Source organism: Lithobates pipiens, unplaced genomic scaffold (assembly GCF_037356315.1).
Source record: "Lithobates pipiens isolate NorthernLeopardFrog02 unplaced genomic scaffold, aLitPip1_a1.2 Scaffold_13, whole genome shotgun sequence".
Classification (NCBI taxonomy): domain Eukaryota; kingdom Metazoa; phylum Chordata; class Amphibia; order Anura; family Ranidae; genus Lithobates; species Lithobates pipiens.
In genome coordinates this window covers 514462529-514477408 of record NW_027507718.1, presented here as the reverse complement: position 1 = coordinate 514477408, position 14880 = coordinate 514462529, and the positions used below count along the sequence as shown (strand labels likewise).

The 14880-nt window shown below is 46.6% G+C and overlaps 1 protein-coding gene across 1 annotated transcript in view; it reads left to right on the top strand.

Annotated features, from left to right (window-relative positions):
* Positions 1-14880, top strand: part of CYP26B1 (cytochrome P450 family 26 subfamily B member 1) — a 55617-nt gene that overhangs the window by 15433 nt on the left and 25304 nt on the right. The window contains exon 2 of the mRNA XM_077478072.1: positions 7391-7615. Within this exon, the coding sequence (XP_077334198.1) occupies positions 7391-7615 (225 nt within the window). The remainder of the gene's footprint in view (positions 1-7390; positions 7616-14880) is intronic.

Sequence of the window (14880 nt, the reverse complement as noted above, 5' to 3'; positions counted from 1 at the left end):
CTTTGGACACAATAAAGTCGCATTACAAGTCGCAGCCACATTGGTTTCAATGGACTTAAAGTCTCCACGACTTTAAAAAAGGTTTAGTGCGCTGCTTTAATGCGATTTGAGTGCCATAGACTGCAATGTAAATTCTCAAAAGTTGCATCTCAAAACGTCCCACGAAAGGTGCAGTTCAGCTTGTTTGCATCTCCACCCCCACTGCTACATTTGTCAAATTTTTTTGGGGGGTGAGGCGCGGGTACCTGATTTTGACAGGTACCCACTCCCACTTCCGGGTCAGATCGCTGCAGCAATCTTTGAGGCTGTTCGGCCCCTCCTCCTACCCCTCACAGCCTTTAGGGACACACACAGGCGCCAGAAGATTATGGGTCTATCCACAACCGGCTATGAAGTCGGAAGGCTTCACTGCCAGATTCCCTTACCTTAAATGCCTGCGCCTGGCCTTGAAGCTGATTTAAGATTTGCCTCGGGTGGGGACATCACCGGATCCCTGGACAGGTAAGTGTCCTTATATTAAAAGTCAGGAGCTACAGGATTTGTAGCTGCCGACTTTTCATTTTTTGGAGGGGAGCCTGGGGCTCCTCTTTAATGTTTCTCAATGCGACAGTTGTGGAACAGCCAAAGTCGCACACCCATCCAAAGTTGCTTCAAAGTTGCATCAAAGTCGCAATGCAGGACTTTGGAGACCCACAAGTGTGAATGGAGACTTATGGGTTTTATTGAAAGTGGAACTCCAGATAAAATCTTTTTTTTTCACATTTTTGAGTAGGGCGGGGAAGGCTGTCTAGTAGTCCTCATGCCTGGTTCTCACCAGTTCGGCTTTAAAATTGTGCAGGTCAGTGCAATTTGCACCTCCCATTTCATTGCGGCTTGCGACTTTAACAGAAGTCTATGCAAGTCACAATGAAATTGGAAAAAAAGTCATGCAGGAACCTTCTTCAAAGCCGCTGTGACATGAGTCACAGCAGGTTGAATGGTTCCATTGCTGGCAATGGGGTGTGATTTTGGAACTGTCAAATCGCTTGACAGATTGCACCGGTGTGAACAAGGACTCAAGGTCCATAAAGATATGGATGAGTGAGTTTAGACTGAAGGAGCTTGACTGGCCTGCACGGAGTCCTGACCTCAACCCAATAGAACACCTTTAGGATGAATTAGAGTGGAGACTGCAAGCCAGGCCTTCTCTTCCAACATCAATGCCCGACCTAACAAATGCACTTCTAGAAGAATGGTCAAACGTTCCCATAGACACACTCCTAAACCTTGTGGACAGCCTTCCCAGAAGAGTTGAAGCTGTTATAGCTGCAAAGGGTGGGCCAACTCAATATTGAACCCTACAGACTAAGACTGGGATGTCATTAAAGGTCATGTGCGTGTAAAGGCAGGCGTCCCAATACTTTTGGTAGTATAGTGTGTATAAAACTCATGTTTTAGTAAATTCTCACAGTGCCTCCTTGGTAGCATTAGAAGCCAAATGTTTGATTCTATTCTCCAGCCCAGAGTTGTCTTCTAAAGCTTCAAACTCATCTGCTGAACAATTACAAGATCTATTCGTTTTCTCTTTTTTTTTGCCTTTCCTTGTTCCTGTTTTTCCTTCTTTATCAACATGCTAATGATATTATTAAAGAAAACCTTTCCATTTTCATGACATGCCTAATGTTAGACCCAGAGATATCATCACCGGGTCTCTGAGCTTCTCTATGCAATGCAGGCAGATCATGGCTGGTGGTAGGAGTCGGTTGTACATAGCTTCCTGATGCCTGCAGTGGGATGGCTCTTGGGAGTGATTATGCAAATATGAAAATGCCCTCATCATGCCCTGCTGACCCCATCCCCTGCACTAATGACTCCATCCTTTGCCCTACTGACATCTGTCCTATACTCAGCTGACCCCATCCTTGCCCTGCTGACCTCATCTTATGCCTCACTGAACCCATCCTCTGCCCCATTGACCACATGCTCTGCCCTATTGACCATGTCCTCTGCCGTACTGACCAATCCTGTGCCCTTCTGACCCCATCCCCTGCCCCACTGATCCCATTCTCTGCCCTACTGACCAATCCTGTGCCCTGCTGACCCCATCCCCTGCTCCACTGATCCCATTCTATGCCCTACTGACCCCTGTCCTGTGCCCTACTGACCCCTGTCCTGTGCCCTACTGACCCCTGTCCTGTGCCCCACTGACCCCATCCTGTGCCCTGCTGACCCCATCCCCTGCCCCACTGACCTCATGCTCTTCCCTACTAACTCATATCCTCTGGCCTGCTGACCCAATCCCCTGCACTAATGACCCCCTCCTTTGCCCTACTGACATCTATCCAATACCCTGCCGACCCCATCCTCTGACCTGCTGGCCTCGTCCTATGCCTTGCTGACCCCATCCTCTGCCCCATTGACCACATGGCATGCCCAACTGACCCTGTCCTCTGCGCTGCTGACCAATCCTGTGCCCTGCTGACTCCATGCCCTGCCCCACTGACCCCATTCTCTGCCCTGCTGACCCTATCCCCTGTACTAATGACCCCCTCCTTTGCCCTACTGACATCTGTACAATAACCTGCTGACCCCATCTTCTTCCCTGCTGACCTCGTCCTATGCCTCGCTGACCCCATCCTCTGCCCCACTGACTACATGGCATGCCCTACTGACCCTGTCCTCTGCTCTGCTGACCAATCCTGTGCCTTTCTGACTCCATTCCCTGCCCCACTGACCCAAATCTCTGCCCTACTGACTCATATCCTCTGCCCTGCTGACCGCATCCCCTGCGCCACTAACCCTATACTCTGCCATATTTACTCATGTTCTATACCCTGCTGACCCCATCCTATATCCCGCTAACCCCATCCTCTGCCCCATTGTCCACAGGACATGCCCTACTGACCCTGTCCTCTGTCCTGCTGACTAATTCTGTACCCTGCTGACCCCATCCTCTGCCCGATTGACCACATGTTCTGCCGTACTGACCCTGTCTTCGACCCCACTGACCCCATCCCCTGCCCCACTGAATCTATCCTCTGCCCTGCTGACCCCATACCCTGCCACACTGACCCCATGCTCTGCCCTACTGACTCATATCCTCTGCCCTGCTGACCCCATCCCCTGGGTGGATGTCAGCATCCACTAACACCAACCTACCTGAGTTATAAGTGGTGTGAGGAGGCTTCTCCTGGAAGCAGTCAAGATCTTTAACCCAAAGATGAAATCATCCTCATGTCTTGTATCTAAAACAATCACTTGGTGACCCCAGGGCAAGTCTCTCATTAGATAGGTCTACAGCTCCCTCTAAAGGCCACCCCAGAACTATCGCGCCCTTGTTCATAGACCTCTGCAGTGAGGGACACAGAACCTTTGGATGCCAACCCTTCCTTTAGAACGAACTGGAGACACCTAGGAGTGTTTTTTTGTCCTTTAAAAAGGCTGCTGTCCCTGGGGGAGGGGGGGTATGGGAGCTCTATGGAAATCATTGAACGTTCAGCATAAAATCATATTTGCGCTTGTTAATCTTATTTACATCTGAGAGTGTTGGCTTGTACAGGGCCGGGGGGCCGGGGGGGGCCTCACAAATTATACACGGTGCAGCGGCCGGGGATACAATAAGTCCTTGTGCTGCGCTCCTCGCTGTCGTGATGTTTAATGCAGATTCCCAGCAAGAAGTGGCGGCTTGTGTGTTCTACGGAGCAGGAGAGGTGAGGGCGGAGGTGACTGTGTGTAGGGCAATACAGTCCCCCCCTGTCCTTCCCCTGGCCCTTTGTCCCCGTTGTGGCCCCTAGATCCCCCCCGTCCCTCACTCCTCCATAATTGTCCCACTGGTGCGTCGATAGAAGTGTTTATTCATGGGGTTATGTTGCTAGAGAGCCGACTCAATGAATATTCGCTACTTTTCAGCTGGACTCACATCGTGTTTTTTTTGTTTCCCTATCAAGTAAACTTCCACGACATTTTGAAAAATTTGGATGTTCCCATTCTTGGATTCAGAGGACTTAGGACTTATTAAACGCGTTCAGTTGCAAATGCTGCGTTATGTTTTGACATGTTCAGACCCAGTCTGCCTGGGCAGTATGGTCACCTGCTGACTTGGCACCAGCCACTCTTCAATAGTGGCGGCTGGTGCTCAAAAAAATTTATTTTTTTTGGGGGGGGGGGGGGGGGGGTCTCAAACAAACTGTAAACAACAACCCATCAATTGCTGCCACTGTGCCATCAAGCGCAGCAACTGTGACCATCAAATGCAGCCACTGTGCCCATCAAACCCAGCCACTGTGCCCATCAAACGCAGCCACTGTGCTCATCAAGCGCAGCCACTGTGCCATCAAATGCAGCTACTGTACCCATCAATTGCCGCCAGTGTGCCCATCATTTGCTGCCAGTGTGGCCATCAATTGCCGCTACTGTGCCCCATCAAATGCTGCCAGTGTGGCCATCATATGCTGCTACTGTACCCCATCAAATGCTGCCAGTGTACCCATCAATTGCCGCTACTGTGCCCCATCAAATGCTGCCAGTGTGGCCATCAATTGGCGCTACTGTGTCCCATCAAATGCTACCAGTGTACCCATCAATTGCCGCTACTGTGCCCCATCAAATGCTGCCAGTGTGCCCATCAATTGCTGCTAGTGTGGGCATCAATTGCCGTTATTGTGCCCTATCAAATGCTGCCAGTATGGCCATCAGTTGGCGCTACAATGCCCCATCAAATGCTGCCAGTGTACCCATCAATTGCCGCTACTGTGCCCCATCTAATGCTGCCAGTGTGCCTATCAATTGCCGCTACTGTGCCCCATCAAATGCTGCCAGTGTGCATCACTCAGCACTTACCTTTCTCACAGTGGGTCATCGACGGCGTCCTGCACGCTCCTCGATGTCTTCTCCTGTCCTCTCTCTCAGGTGTCCAATCACAGCACCTGACGTTTAAGCCAATCAGGTGGCAGGTAAAAGACCTGAGCACCTGATTGGCTGAGAGGTGGTTCAGTGTTAGCAAAGCGCATTCCTTCGCTTTGCTAACACACAGCTAAGTACAGCATTGTGCCCGCTGTTCACCTATTTCGGGCGGGGGGGAGGCGCCAGCAGGAACCCAGCCAAGATTCGAGCTGTGTATGGGCAGGCTGAATGTACCAAGTTGATCGATCAACGGAGTTTGGTACAACCAGCATGCCGAGTTGTACCTGTGATTATTGCTAGGAATAATCACTGCCTTCTCCTGGCAGTTGGGCGGGGGAGGGCAGGAGAAGCCATCCCTCCGGGAGAAGACAATGGCCCAGCAGGAGGGATTGCCTCACCAACACTGTCTGTGTTGATGGGAGAATCAAGCAAATTTCTTTCCTGCAACCTGTGGTTGCCCGAAAGAAATTTGCTCCATGTATGGCCGGCCTTAAACTGGTTCTAAAGGCTGAAGGTTATTTTTACCTTAATGCATAATACATACCTGAGCCCAATCTCAATTCAGCAGTGTGCATGAGAGCGGTGTCTCTCTCCCTCCTCATAGGCTCAGAGACAACAGCAGGAGCCATTGGTTCCCACAGCTGTTAATCACAGCCAGTAAGGAGGGAACAGTGGGGTAGGGCCGAGACGTGCTTTGTGTGTCACTGGACAAACAGAGCGCGGCTCGGGAGGGAGCCCCCAAAAGTGCCTCCGCAGCAAGCAATTTGAGGGGAGCAGCTAGGATTAGCCGGCAGAGGACCCAAGAAAAGGAGGATTGTGTAAAACAATTGCATAGAGCAGTATAACATGTTCATAGCTCCCAACTGTCCCTGATTTCGAGGGACTGTCCCTGATTTGGAACAAAGTCCCTCTTTCCTCCTTATTTGTCCCTCATTTTGGTCTGATCTATATAGTTGTATATAAAAAGCACTATTTATGTTTTAAAAAGTGTTTCCTGATGCTAAACCTTTTATCCAATTTCTAAATTGCTGCATTTGAAAATTTCAAAAGCCAATATAAATGAATGGTAGTGGTAAAAAAAAAAAAAGTTTAACTAATATTTTTTGTATAATTCTCCTTTAAGGGGGCGTGGCAGGGAGGTGTGTCCTATCCCTACATACTTTTGCTAATAAGTGTCCCACGTTCCCATCTCAAAAAGTTGGGAGGTATGCATGTTTATTATTATATATATAAATATATGGGTTTACAATCACTTTACATGGGAGGGGGGAAGAGGAAAATACCAAAATCATATTAGTAAACAAGTCCTAATTGCCCAAAACTGCCACTAGATGTCAGAATGCTATTAAAAAAATTATAACCTTATGCAGGGCAATCTTAATAGCATCATGGGCCCCTGGGCAAAGTAATGCAATGGGACCCCTACTAGCCTGTGCAAATGTATGTACCTACTCTCAAAACCTAAAGTATAAATGGTTGATGGAATTAAACATATATTCATTAGTACTTTTAAGAAAAATCAATGTTAATCAATAAGGGCACAGTACAGGAGGAAAGCTGAAGGGCATAGTGGGGGAGGAGTCAAGAGGGTACAGGGGGATCAGGAGGGCACAATACTGGTATCAGGACAGCACAGTACAGGTTCAGGGATGCTTCCTGGGACACGGCCATCCCGGGACGGTTTAGTAAAAAGCGTGACTGTCCCGGCAAATCCGGGACGGGTGGCATGTATGATGCAATGCAAGCTTATCATGGGGCTCCCATGCACCTGCGGCCCATTGACAGTGCCCAGGGGTGTCCATGCATTAAGATAGCACCCGATCTTATGCAGTTTAATACAAAATAGAAATATACATGAGAGTGGGGCAGAACATGTTGCCCATATCTCTATGAATGTACGATGACTTCATGAGTAGTGCCGATTTTTGGCTTAGAATTAATCTTTAAAGAATTTCTTGGATAAAAGGTTGCATAAGCATTAGAACACTATAGGTAATGATAGGTAATAAGGATCAACGGGTTTCTCAACCAGGGTTCCTCCAGAGGTTGCTAGGGGTTCCTTAAACAATGACCAATTTTTGCCGCTCAGATAAGTTCCCAGTGACACCGATGAACTTTTTAGCTATCTGTAGGGAATTCTTCCCCAAGACCACCGATGTAAGGAGCATTCTTCCACTGACCATCCCACTGATGTATCATGAGTTGTAGATATAGCATATTTTTAACAGGGGTTCCCCGAGACCCAAAGGTTATTTCAAGGGTTCCTGCGTGTTGAAAAGGTTGAGAAAGTCTGGTATACAACATACAACATATAAAAAAGTTACATAGACATGAGAGTTTTCAGGACCGATTAGCAGCTTTTGGCAGTCAAGTGCTCAGGGGCTACCTGAGTGCAGACCAAGTGCATGCTGGGTAATGGGATCAGTGCTAACTTTCCTCCAAACCGTTTTCCCCCCCTTGTCTTCCCCTCTCGTTTTTCCATTGATTTCTTCTTCTTCTTCTTTGGCAGGGCTCAAATTTCCAGTCTTCTCGGAGAGAGAAATATGGAAACGTCTTCAAGACTCACTTGCTGGGCCGCCCCCTGATTAGGGTGACGGGGGCTGAAAGTGTCCGGAAGATTCTGATGGGGGAGCACCACCTGGTCAGCGCTGAGTGGCCCCGCAGCACCCGGATGTTACTGGGGCCCAACAGTCTCGCCAACTCCATAGGAGACATCCACCGACACAAGAGGAAGGTGAGAGGCAAAAATGTTCTTCCGTTACCAGGGAGGATACACATGTTAATATTGAAACGAGTCCACCAAACTCACACAACGTTTGTTTCTTGGATCACCTAACTCTCCTCTCCTGAAACACTCGGCACTGCTGGAGGACTCTGCTCCTTCTTCTACCTCTCCTCTCCTGAAATACTCTGCACTGCTGGATGACTCTGCTCCTTCTTCTGCCTCTCCTCTCCTGAAATACTCTGCACTGCTGGAGGACTCTGCTCCTTCCTCTATCTAACTCTCCTCTCCTAAAACACTCTGCACTGCTGGAGGACTCTGCTCCTTCCTTTACCTCTCCTCTCCTGAAATACTCTGCACTGCTGGAGGACTCTTTCTTCTTCGACCTCTCCTCTCCTGAAATACTCTACTCTGCTGGTGGACTCTGCTCCTTCTTCCACCTCTCCTCTCCTGAAATACTCTGTACTGCTGAAGGACTCTGCTCCTTCCTCTATCTAACTCTCCTCTCCCGAAATACTCTGCACTGCTGGAGGATTCTTCCTCCTTCCTCTAACTCTCCTCTCCTGAAATACTCTTCACTGCTGGAGGACTCTGTTCCTTCTTCTACCTCTCCTCTCCTGAAATACTCTGCACTTCTGGAGGACTCTGCACCTTCCTCTATCTAACTCTCCTCTCCCGAAATACTCTGCACTGCTGGAGGATTCTTCCTCCTTCCTCTAACTCTCCTCTCCTGAAATACTCTTCACTGCTGGAGGACTCTGCTCCTTCTTCTATCTAATGTCGCGTACACACGACCGGACTTTCTGGCAGACTAGGTCCAACGGTCTTCCCAAAGGACTTTCGATGGAGTTCAGACGGACTTCCAAACAAACAGACTTGCCCACGAATGAACGCACTAAGTCCGTTCAAAAATCCATTCGTTTTGAACGTAATGGTGTAAGACAGGACTGGAAAAGGAAGTTCAATAGCCAGTAGCCAATAGCTGCCATTGCGTCATATTTGGTCCGTTGGACCAGCATACAGACGAATGGTTTTCCCAATAGGAATTGACTCCGTCGGACAGATTTGAAACATGTTCTATGTCTAGGTCCGTCTGATTTTTTTATATCAAAACGATCGGATTATCTCACACACGATCGGAATGTCCGATAGACTGATCCCGTCGGACCTAGTCTGCCAGAAAGTCCGGTCATGTGTACGCGGCATAACTCTCCTCTCCTGAAACACTCTGCACTGCTGAATGACTCTGCTCCTTCTTCTATCTAACGCTCCTCTCCTGAAATACCCTGCTCTGGTGGAGGACTCTGCTCCTTCTTTATCTAACTCTCCTGAAATACTCTGCTGGAGGACTCTGCTCCTTCTTTATCTAACTCTTCTGAAATACTCTGCTGGAGGACTCTGCTCCTTCCTCTATTTAACTCTCCTCTCCTGAAATACTCTGCTGGAGGACTCTGCTCCTTCTTCTAACTCTCCTCTCCTGAAATACTCTGCTGGAGGACTCTGCTCCTTCTTCTAACTCTCCTCTCCTGAAATACTCTGCTGGAGGACTCTGCTCCTTCTTCTAACTCTCCTCTCCTGAAATACTCTGCTGGAGGACTCTGCTCCTTCTTCTAACTCTCCTCTCCTGAAATACTCTGCTGGAGGACTCTGCTCTTTCTTCTAACTCTCCTCTCCTGAAATACTCTGCTGGAGGACTCTGCTCCTTCTTCTAACTCTCCTCTCCTGAAATACTCTGCTCTGCTGAATGACTCTGCTCCTTCTTCTACCTCTCCTCTCCTGAAATACTCTGCACTGCTGTAGGACTCTGCTCCTTCCTCTATCTAACTCTCATCTCCTGAAATACTCTGCACTGCTGGAGGACTCTGTTCCTTCCTCTATCTAACTCTCGTGAAATATTCTGCTCTGCTGGAGGACTCTGTTTCTTCCTCTATCTAACTCTCCTCTCCTGAAATATTTTACTCTGCTGGTGGACTCTGTTTCTTCCTCTATCTAACTCTCCTCTCCTGAAATACTCTGCGCTGCTCGAGGACTCTTCACCTACCTCTATAACTCTCTTCTCCTGACATGCTCTGCTTTATTGTACTGTCATTGTAGTAAAATGACTTTGGAAAGCATCAGAGGAGATGCTTAGTCCTCTCGCCCCGCTGTGCTGGGATTCTGGATTCAATTTCCACCTGATTTCCACCCGACCATTATACTTCCCAAAATTTATTTTGGAAAGTATAATGGGAGGCTATGGCAAAGCTGCTTAAAATCCGGGTTTGCCTTTAAGACAAGGGTCTTACATGACAATACAAGAGATGAGGAATTTCTGCCGTTGTCTTTTCTTGGCCGGGAACTGGGTGTCCCAGAACGCGCTGATTGCAAGATAGGGGCACGGTGTTCCTGGAGTGATAGATCTATGTGGGATTGTTCTCACCCCGGCTTCTGCTGTCTGTGTGGGTCTGTACTTTGCCTGGATACATTGTATACTGTATAGGATACCTAGGATACATTGGATACATTGTATAAGATACCTAGGATACATTGGATACATTGTATAGGATACCTAGGATACATTGGATACATTAGATACATTGGATAGATTGTATTGGACACCTAGAATACATTGGATACATTATGTTGAATAGTTACATTGTAAAAAATAGATTATGCCTGGGAAAGAAAAATATATAACATTATTTCTGAACTCACCCCACTTGCCCAAAAGTTTTTCTTTAACCCCAAAAATTAAAATTCTCACACACATTACATAATACCTCTAATAAATGTCCATGTCTTACCTCCATTCATATCCACATACCTGTTGACTTCATATTTCTGATGGGGGGCCGAGAACGCTTTCTAGTTGGCACTGAAATTCCCTGTGCATTGTTGGTCCTGCACTGTGCCCAAGTGTATACAATGCCCCGCGGCTCCTTGCCTCCCGCTTACTCTATCGTTCCCAGACTAAGCCGGGGGAATACTATTTCAGTAGGACAATTATCAGCAGAACCAAAGAGTACATTTTAGTTCATCGCAGGTAACCTTCTTTTACGTGATTGTCAGCTTGGGTGTGGGCTAGATCACATGACCTCTGTCTATCTTCATCGTTGTGGATGTTTCACAGCTTAGAGCAGCTTTTCAGAAACTTTTAATTCTAGAGGAACCCTTCAAATAAGTTTCAGGCTTGAGGAATTAACTTTTTTGCAAAAGGTAGAGTACCCCTTTAACACTGAGAAGTGTACCGTTGTCCTTCAATAATGTTACCAGGCTTTGCAGCACCTTGTGTAGGGTGATTGCTTTCCTTATCTTATCCTTTGCACTTTGGTCCTGGTATATCCTCAACGACCCTGACCTTGCAGGCTGAGTCACCATGAAAGAAAAGCTGTCTTCACCATGGAACAATGAGGTCAATATCAAAGTCTCTCGACTTTTCTTACGGCTTCAACTTAATGCCTTGTTTTGTTTTGTGACTTAGGTTTTTCATCCTTAAGGCCTCATGTACACCGCTGCTGGTAAACGGACGTTCAGAGGCAGTTGGACGCTTTTTTTTAGCTGCCCCTGAACTCATCCAATGTTATCTTATGTGGACATGTACACAGGTTCGTTTAACCCCCCCGGCAGTATTCCCGAGTCTGGCTCAGGGGGGAAAATTCAGTACCATTAGCGGTAACCCCTCAGGATCGCATCGCAGGATGCAGGAGAAGGTTACTTACCTTGTCCCCTGGATCCAGCGATGTCCCACCGCAGTGCAAGTGGCTCGTCCTCCACTCGATCTATCACATCGCCGAGCTCCGTTCCCTGCGAGCGTTGCGACGCACGGAGACGGAGAATGGCGCCAAATTCAAAAAGTTAAACACACACATTACATACAGTATAATGTAATCTTACAGATTCTATTGCTGTATGTAATTATTTCACCTCCCCTTTGTCCCTAGTGTTCTGCCCAGTGTCCTGCATGCAGTTTTATATTATAAAACCTGTTCTTTCTGCCTGGAAACTGGAGATTGTCCATACCAACCAAAACTGTTCCTTTACATCAAAAATTATTTTAGACCAGCTAGAAAACAGCGATAATAAATTGGAATTGAGGGATAGCGATTTGTGGGGAGATCCGTCATCAAATACTGAACAGTAATGACAGCGACAATTCTGCAACTGAGCAAATTTCTGTGTTTTCGATTTGATTACATTATTGAATATTTTTTTATTATTATTATATTATTATTTGGTATAATTATTTATAGTTATTTATTATATTATAATTTATGATTTAATTTTTCAAACTTTATCATACCCGGGATGTCTGCTAGACTCTGGTTTGGACAGATTTAAGTGAGTTATTCTTAAGAATTACAGGACTACAATATAAAATGCCAAATTTTCATGCAAAATAATTGTACCGCTTTCAGCACCTAAAATCTGAAATAATCCTATCGCCAGGGAGGTTAATGTCCTTTAGAGGCTTTTCTTTGAAGGCAAAAAAATTAGTTCAGAGCCGAAGTTTCTGACGTTTCAGACATAACCGCGTTTAGCAGCATTTCGTTTACAGGCGTTTAAAATTTTTGTCTATTTTGGAAAAAAAAAAAGTTATATATTTTTTCAAATGCTTCTAAATGCAAATGCAGCTAAACATGGTATATAAATGCGGCAAAACGGATGTTTTAAATGTGGTTTATTATCTGTCAAGTTAAATTGTTCAGGAGAGGTTGTATATTACATTAAGCCTCTTTATCTTTGTGTATAGAATGCATGAAGGTAAAAAAAAAAAAAAACCTTCAGCCCTTAGAACCACTTTAACTGGTGCTGGCATAAGGCAACCCATTCATTTTAATTAGGCTTTCAATGCAGGGCAACATAAGTCCAGAACTTAATGAGGTGTATGTAGAGTACAGTTCTCTACATTTCATCCTGTGAAAGTGCGTTAGTATTTCATTAAATAATAAAAAAAAAAAATCTATTTTTTTTCTGCTAAAAAAATTTGTAAAAAAATAATAAATAATAAAAGAAATAGTAAAAAATAAAAACTATTGACACCGTCCACTGCCATTTGTTCTGTCCGAATGGAGGAACAACAAATGCTATTTGGCTTTTTTCTTGTGTTGTACATATGGTTTCTTAATGACCTAAAATGGAAAATAACATATCTGGCCACTAGATGGTGCTAAGTACCATAAGAAATGACTTCCACCTAGTGGCCGAACGTGGTATTTTCCATTTTAAGTCAATGAAAAATGTTCTTCCAGGACAGGAAATAGCCTAATAAACCTTTGTCTTTTTTGCCCTTTCACCAGACAAAACGCACTGGTCTTTCTCTGCACTTGATCAATGGCAATTGCAGTTTTTTTTTTAATGTGCCCTGTTTACCCCACAGTGCTGCCTTGAGGTGGGTTGCATTTTTCTGCAATGCAGCGGGGCTCACCGGAAGTCACCATTGGTTTCTTAATCGCAGCTCTAGCTGAGGTACAAAGAAGTTAAATGCAATGCCGCTTTGACATGCCTTGTGATGTCATAATGCAAGGCACCGCCCTACTGCTGGCAAACAATGGTTGGGACCATTTTGGCATGTGGCAAGTGTGAACGGGCCCTAGCATTTTCACACATGTAAGAACTTTTGCTGCAATACATACTGCTTATTATATGTATACACACATGGGGGTCAATTCATTGGGGGTTACCATTTTTTATTAGCCATTATTTAACTAATGAATTGACCCCTCCTGGTCCTTTTGGGATTTTAGGGGATAGTAAAATTCAAGCACCCTGTTGAGCATCATAAGCATTGGATGCCAGTGGCGGCTGGTGCTCCATTTTATTTGGGGGACGGCAAACAACCCCCCCCCCCCCCGCCGGGTCCGCACAGACCCCATCCAGGTTGCAGTGTTCCGTCAGAATACGGCGAGTTTCTGGCCCATGTCTTGAATGAGGTTGGCCACCTGCTGCTGGTACGAGAGCTGCTTGTCTGGATCCACGCTGGCGTGGCAGGATGGCGTGCCTTCTAGCTGCCCCCGGGTGAAGTACCAGCGGCCTGAAAGGAGAGGACGATCTCGGGTCGCCTATTCTTATGGAACACCGGCTTTTTCTCCCGGCCAATTTGGTCTCAAGACCCGCCCCCTGTCCTGATTGGAAGGAGAAGCTGGAAGACATAACGTACCGGTGACCCCACAATAGGGATAAAACTTTTTTGCGGAAGGGAGTCTAACAAGACACGTGGCCACTCATTAGAATTAGAAGTAAAGAGGTTTAACCTTAAACTACGTAGAGGGTTCTTTACTGTAAGAGTGGCAAGGATGTGGAATTCCCTTCCACAGGCGGTGGTCTCATCGGGGGGGGGGGGCATTGATAGTTTCAAGAAACGATTAGATAAGCACCTGAACGATCTCAACATACAGGGATATACAATGTAATACTGACATATAATCACACACATGGGGTTGGACTTTATGGACTTGTGTCTTTTTTCAACCTCACCTACTATGTAACTATATAACAATAGTGAATATTGATTAATGTCACAAGTGGGTGGGCTTGGGGCGCAGTGCTCTGCGCCTCGAGTTCAACATTTTTGAAGCCAATTAGAGCCTCTTGTGCTTAAAAAAAAAAAAAAAAAACTCATAGAAATCTATTTGTCCGGTGCCCCTCATGGAGATTAGGGGGGCGGCGCCCCCTGCGCCCCTAACAGCCCCCGCTGTTGGATGCATTTATTTATACATAGAACGTTCCTGAAGCTTTTCAGCAGTCCTTTAAGCTGACTTTATTGCCAGGAGGCAGAGTTCCAGATCACATGGCCACTGTGATTGCCTGTCACAGTGGTCACATGATCTGCAGCCCATCCCACTGGCTCCCCATCTCTCTCCTGCCAGGCCCCTCCCACAGCTCTGTTCTCTGCACAAGCTATGTACAGCACAGTGATGACAGCACTGCTACTTTTACAAGGCAATATCTGGGTTTGCAAAGGCATTTGCTGCTAACAAAGTGGATTTCTATCCTTTGTGGCTATGGAGGGGGAATATATTTTAAATGAAAAGTTGTTGCACCCGGAGTTTGGCTTTAAGACGCTATTATTTGTGCTCATGGGAGTGCGTGCGTCGTCATTGGCGTGACAGAGGTCTACGGCTCGTTCTTGGCACATAAAAGGTGGTACCGGCGGGGAACTTGGCAGCTCTGCGAATGCGAAGCACGCTGCAGAAGGAGGAATTTGCTGGGGCAGTGAAAGGGTTAATTGGCTTGTCGGAAGCGCGCCGTGGCAGTTTCGCGTCCCAGTCCTTGCTGGTGGCAGTAAAACAATAGCTGCC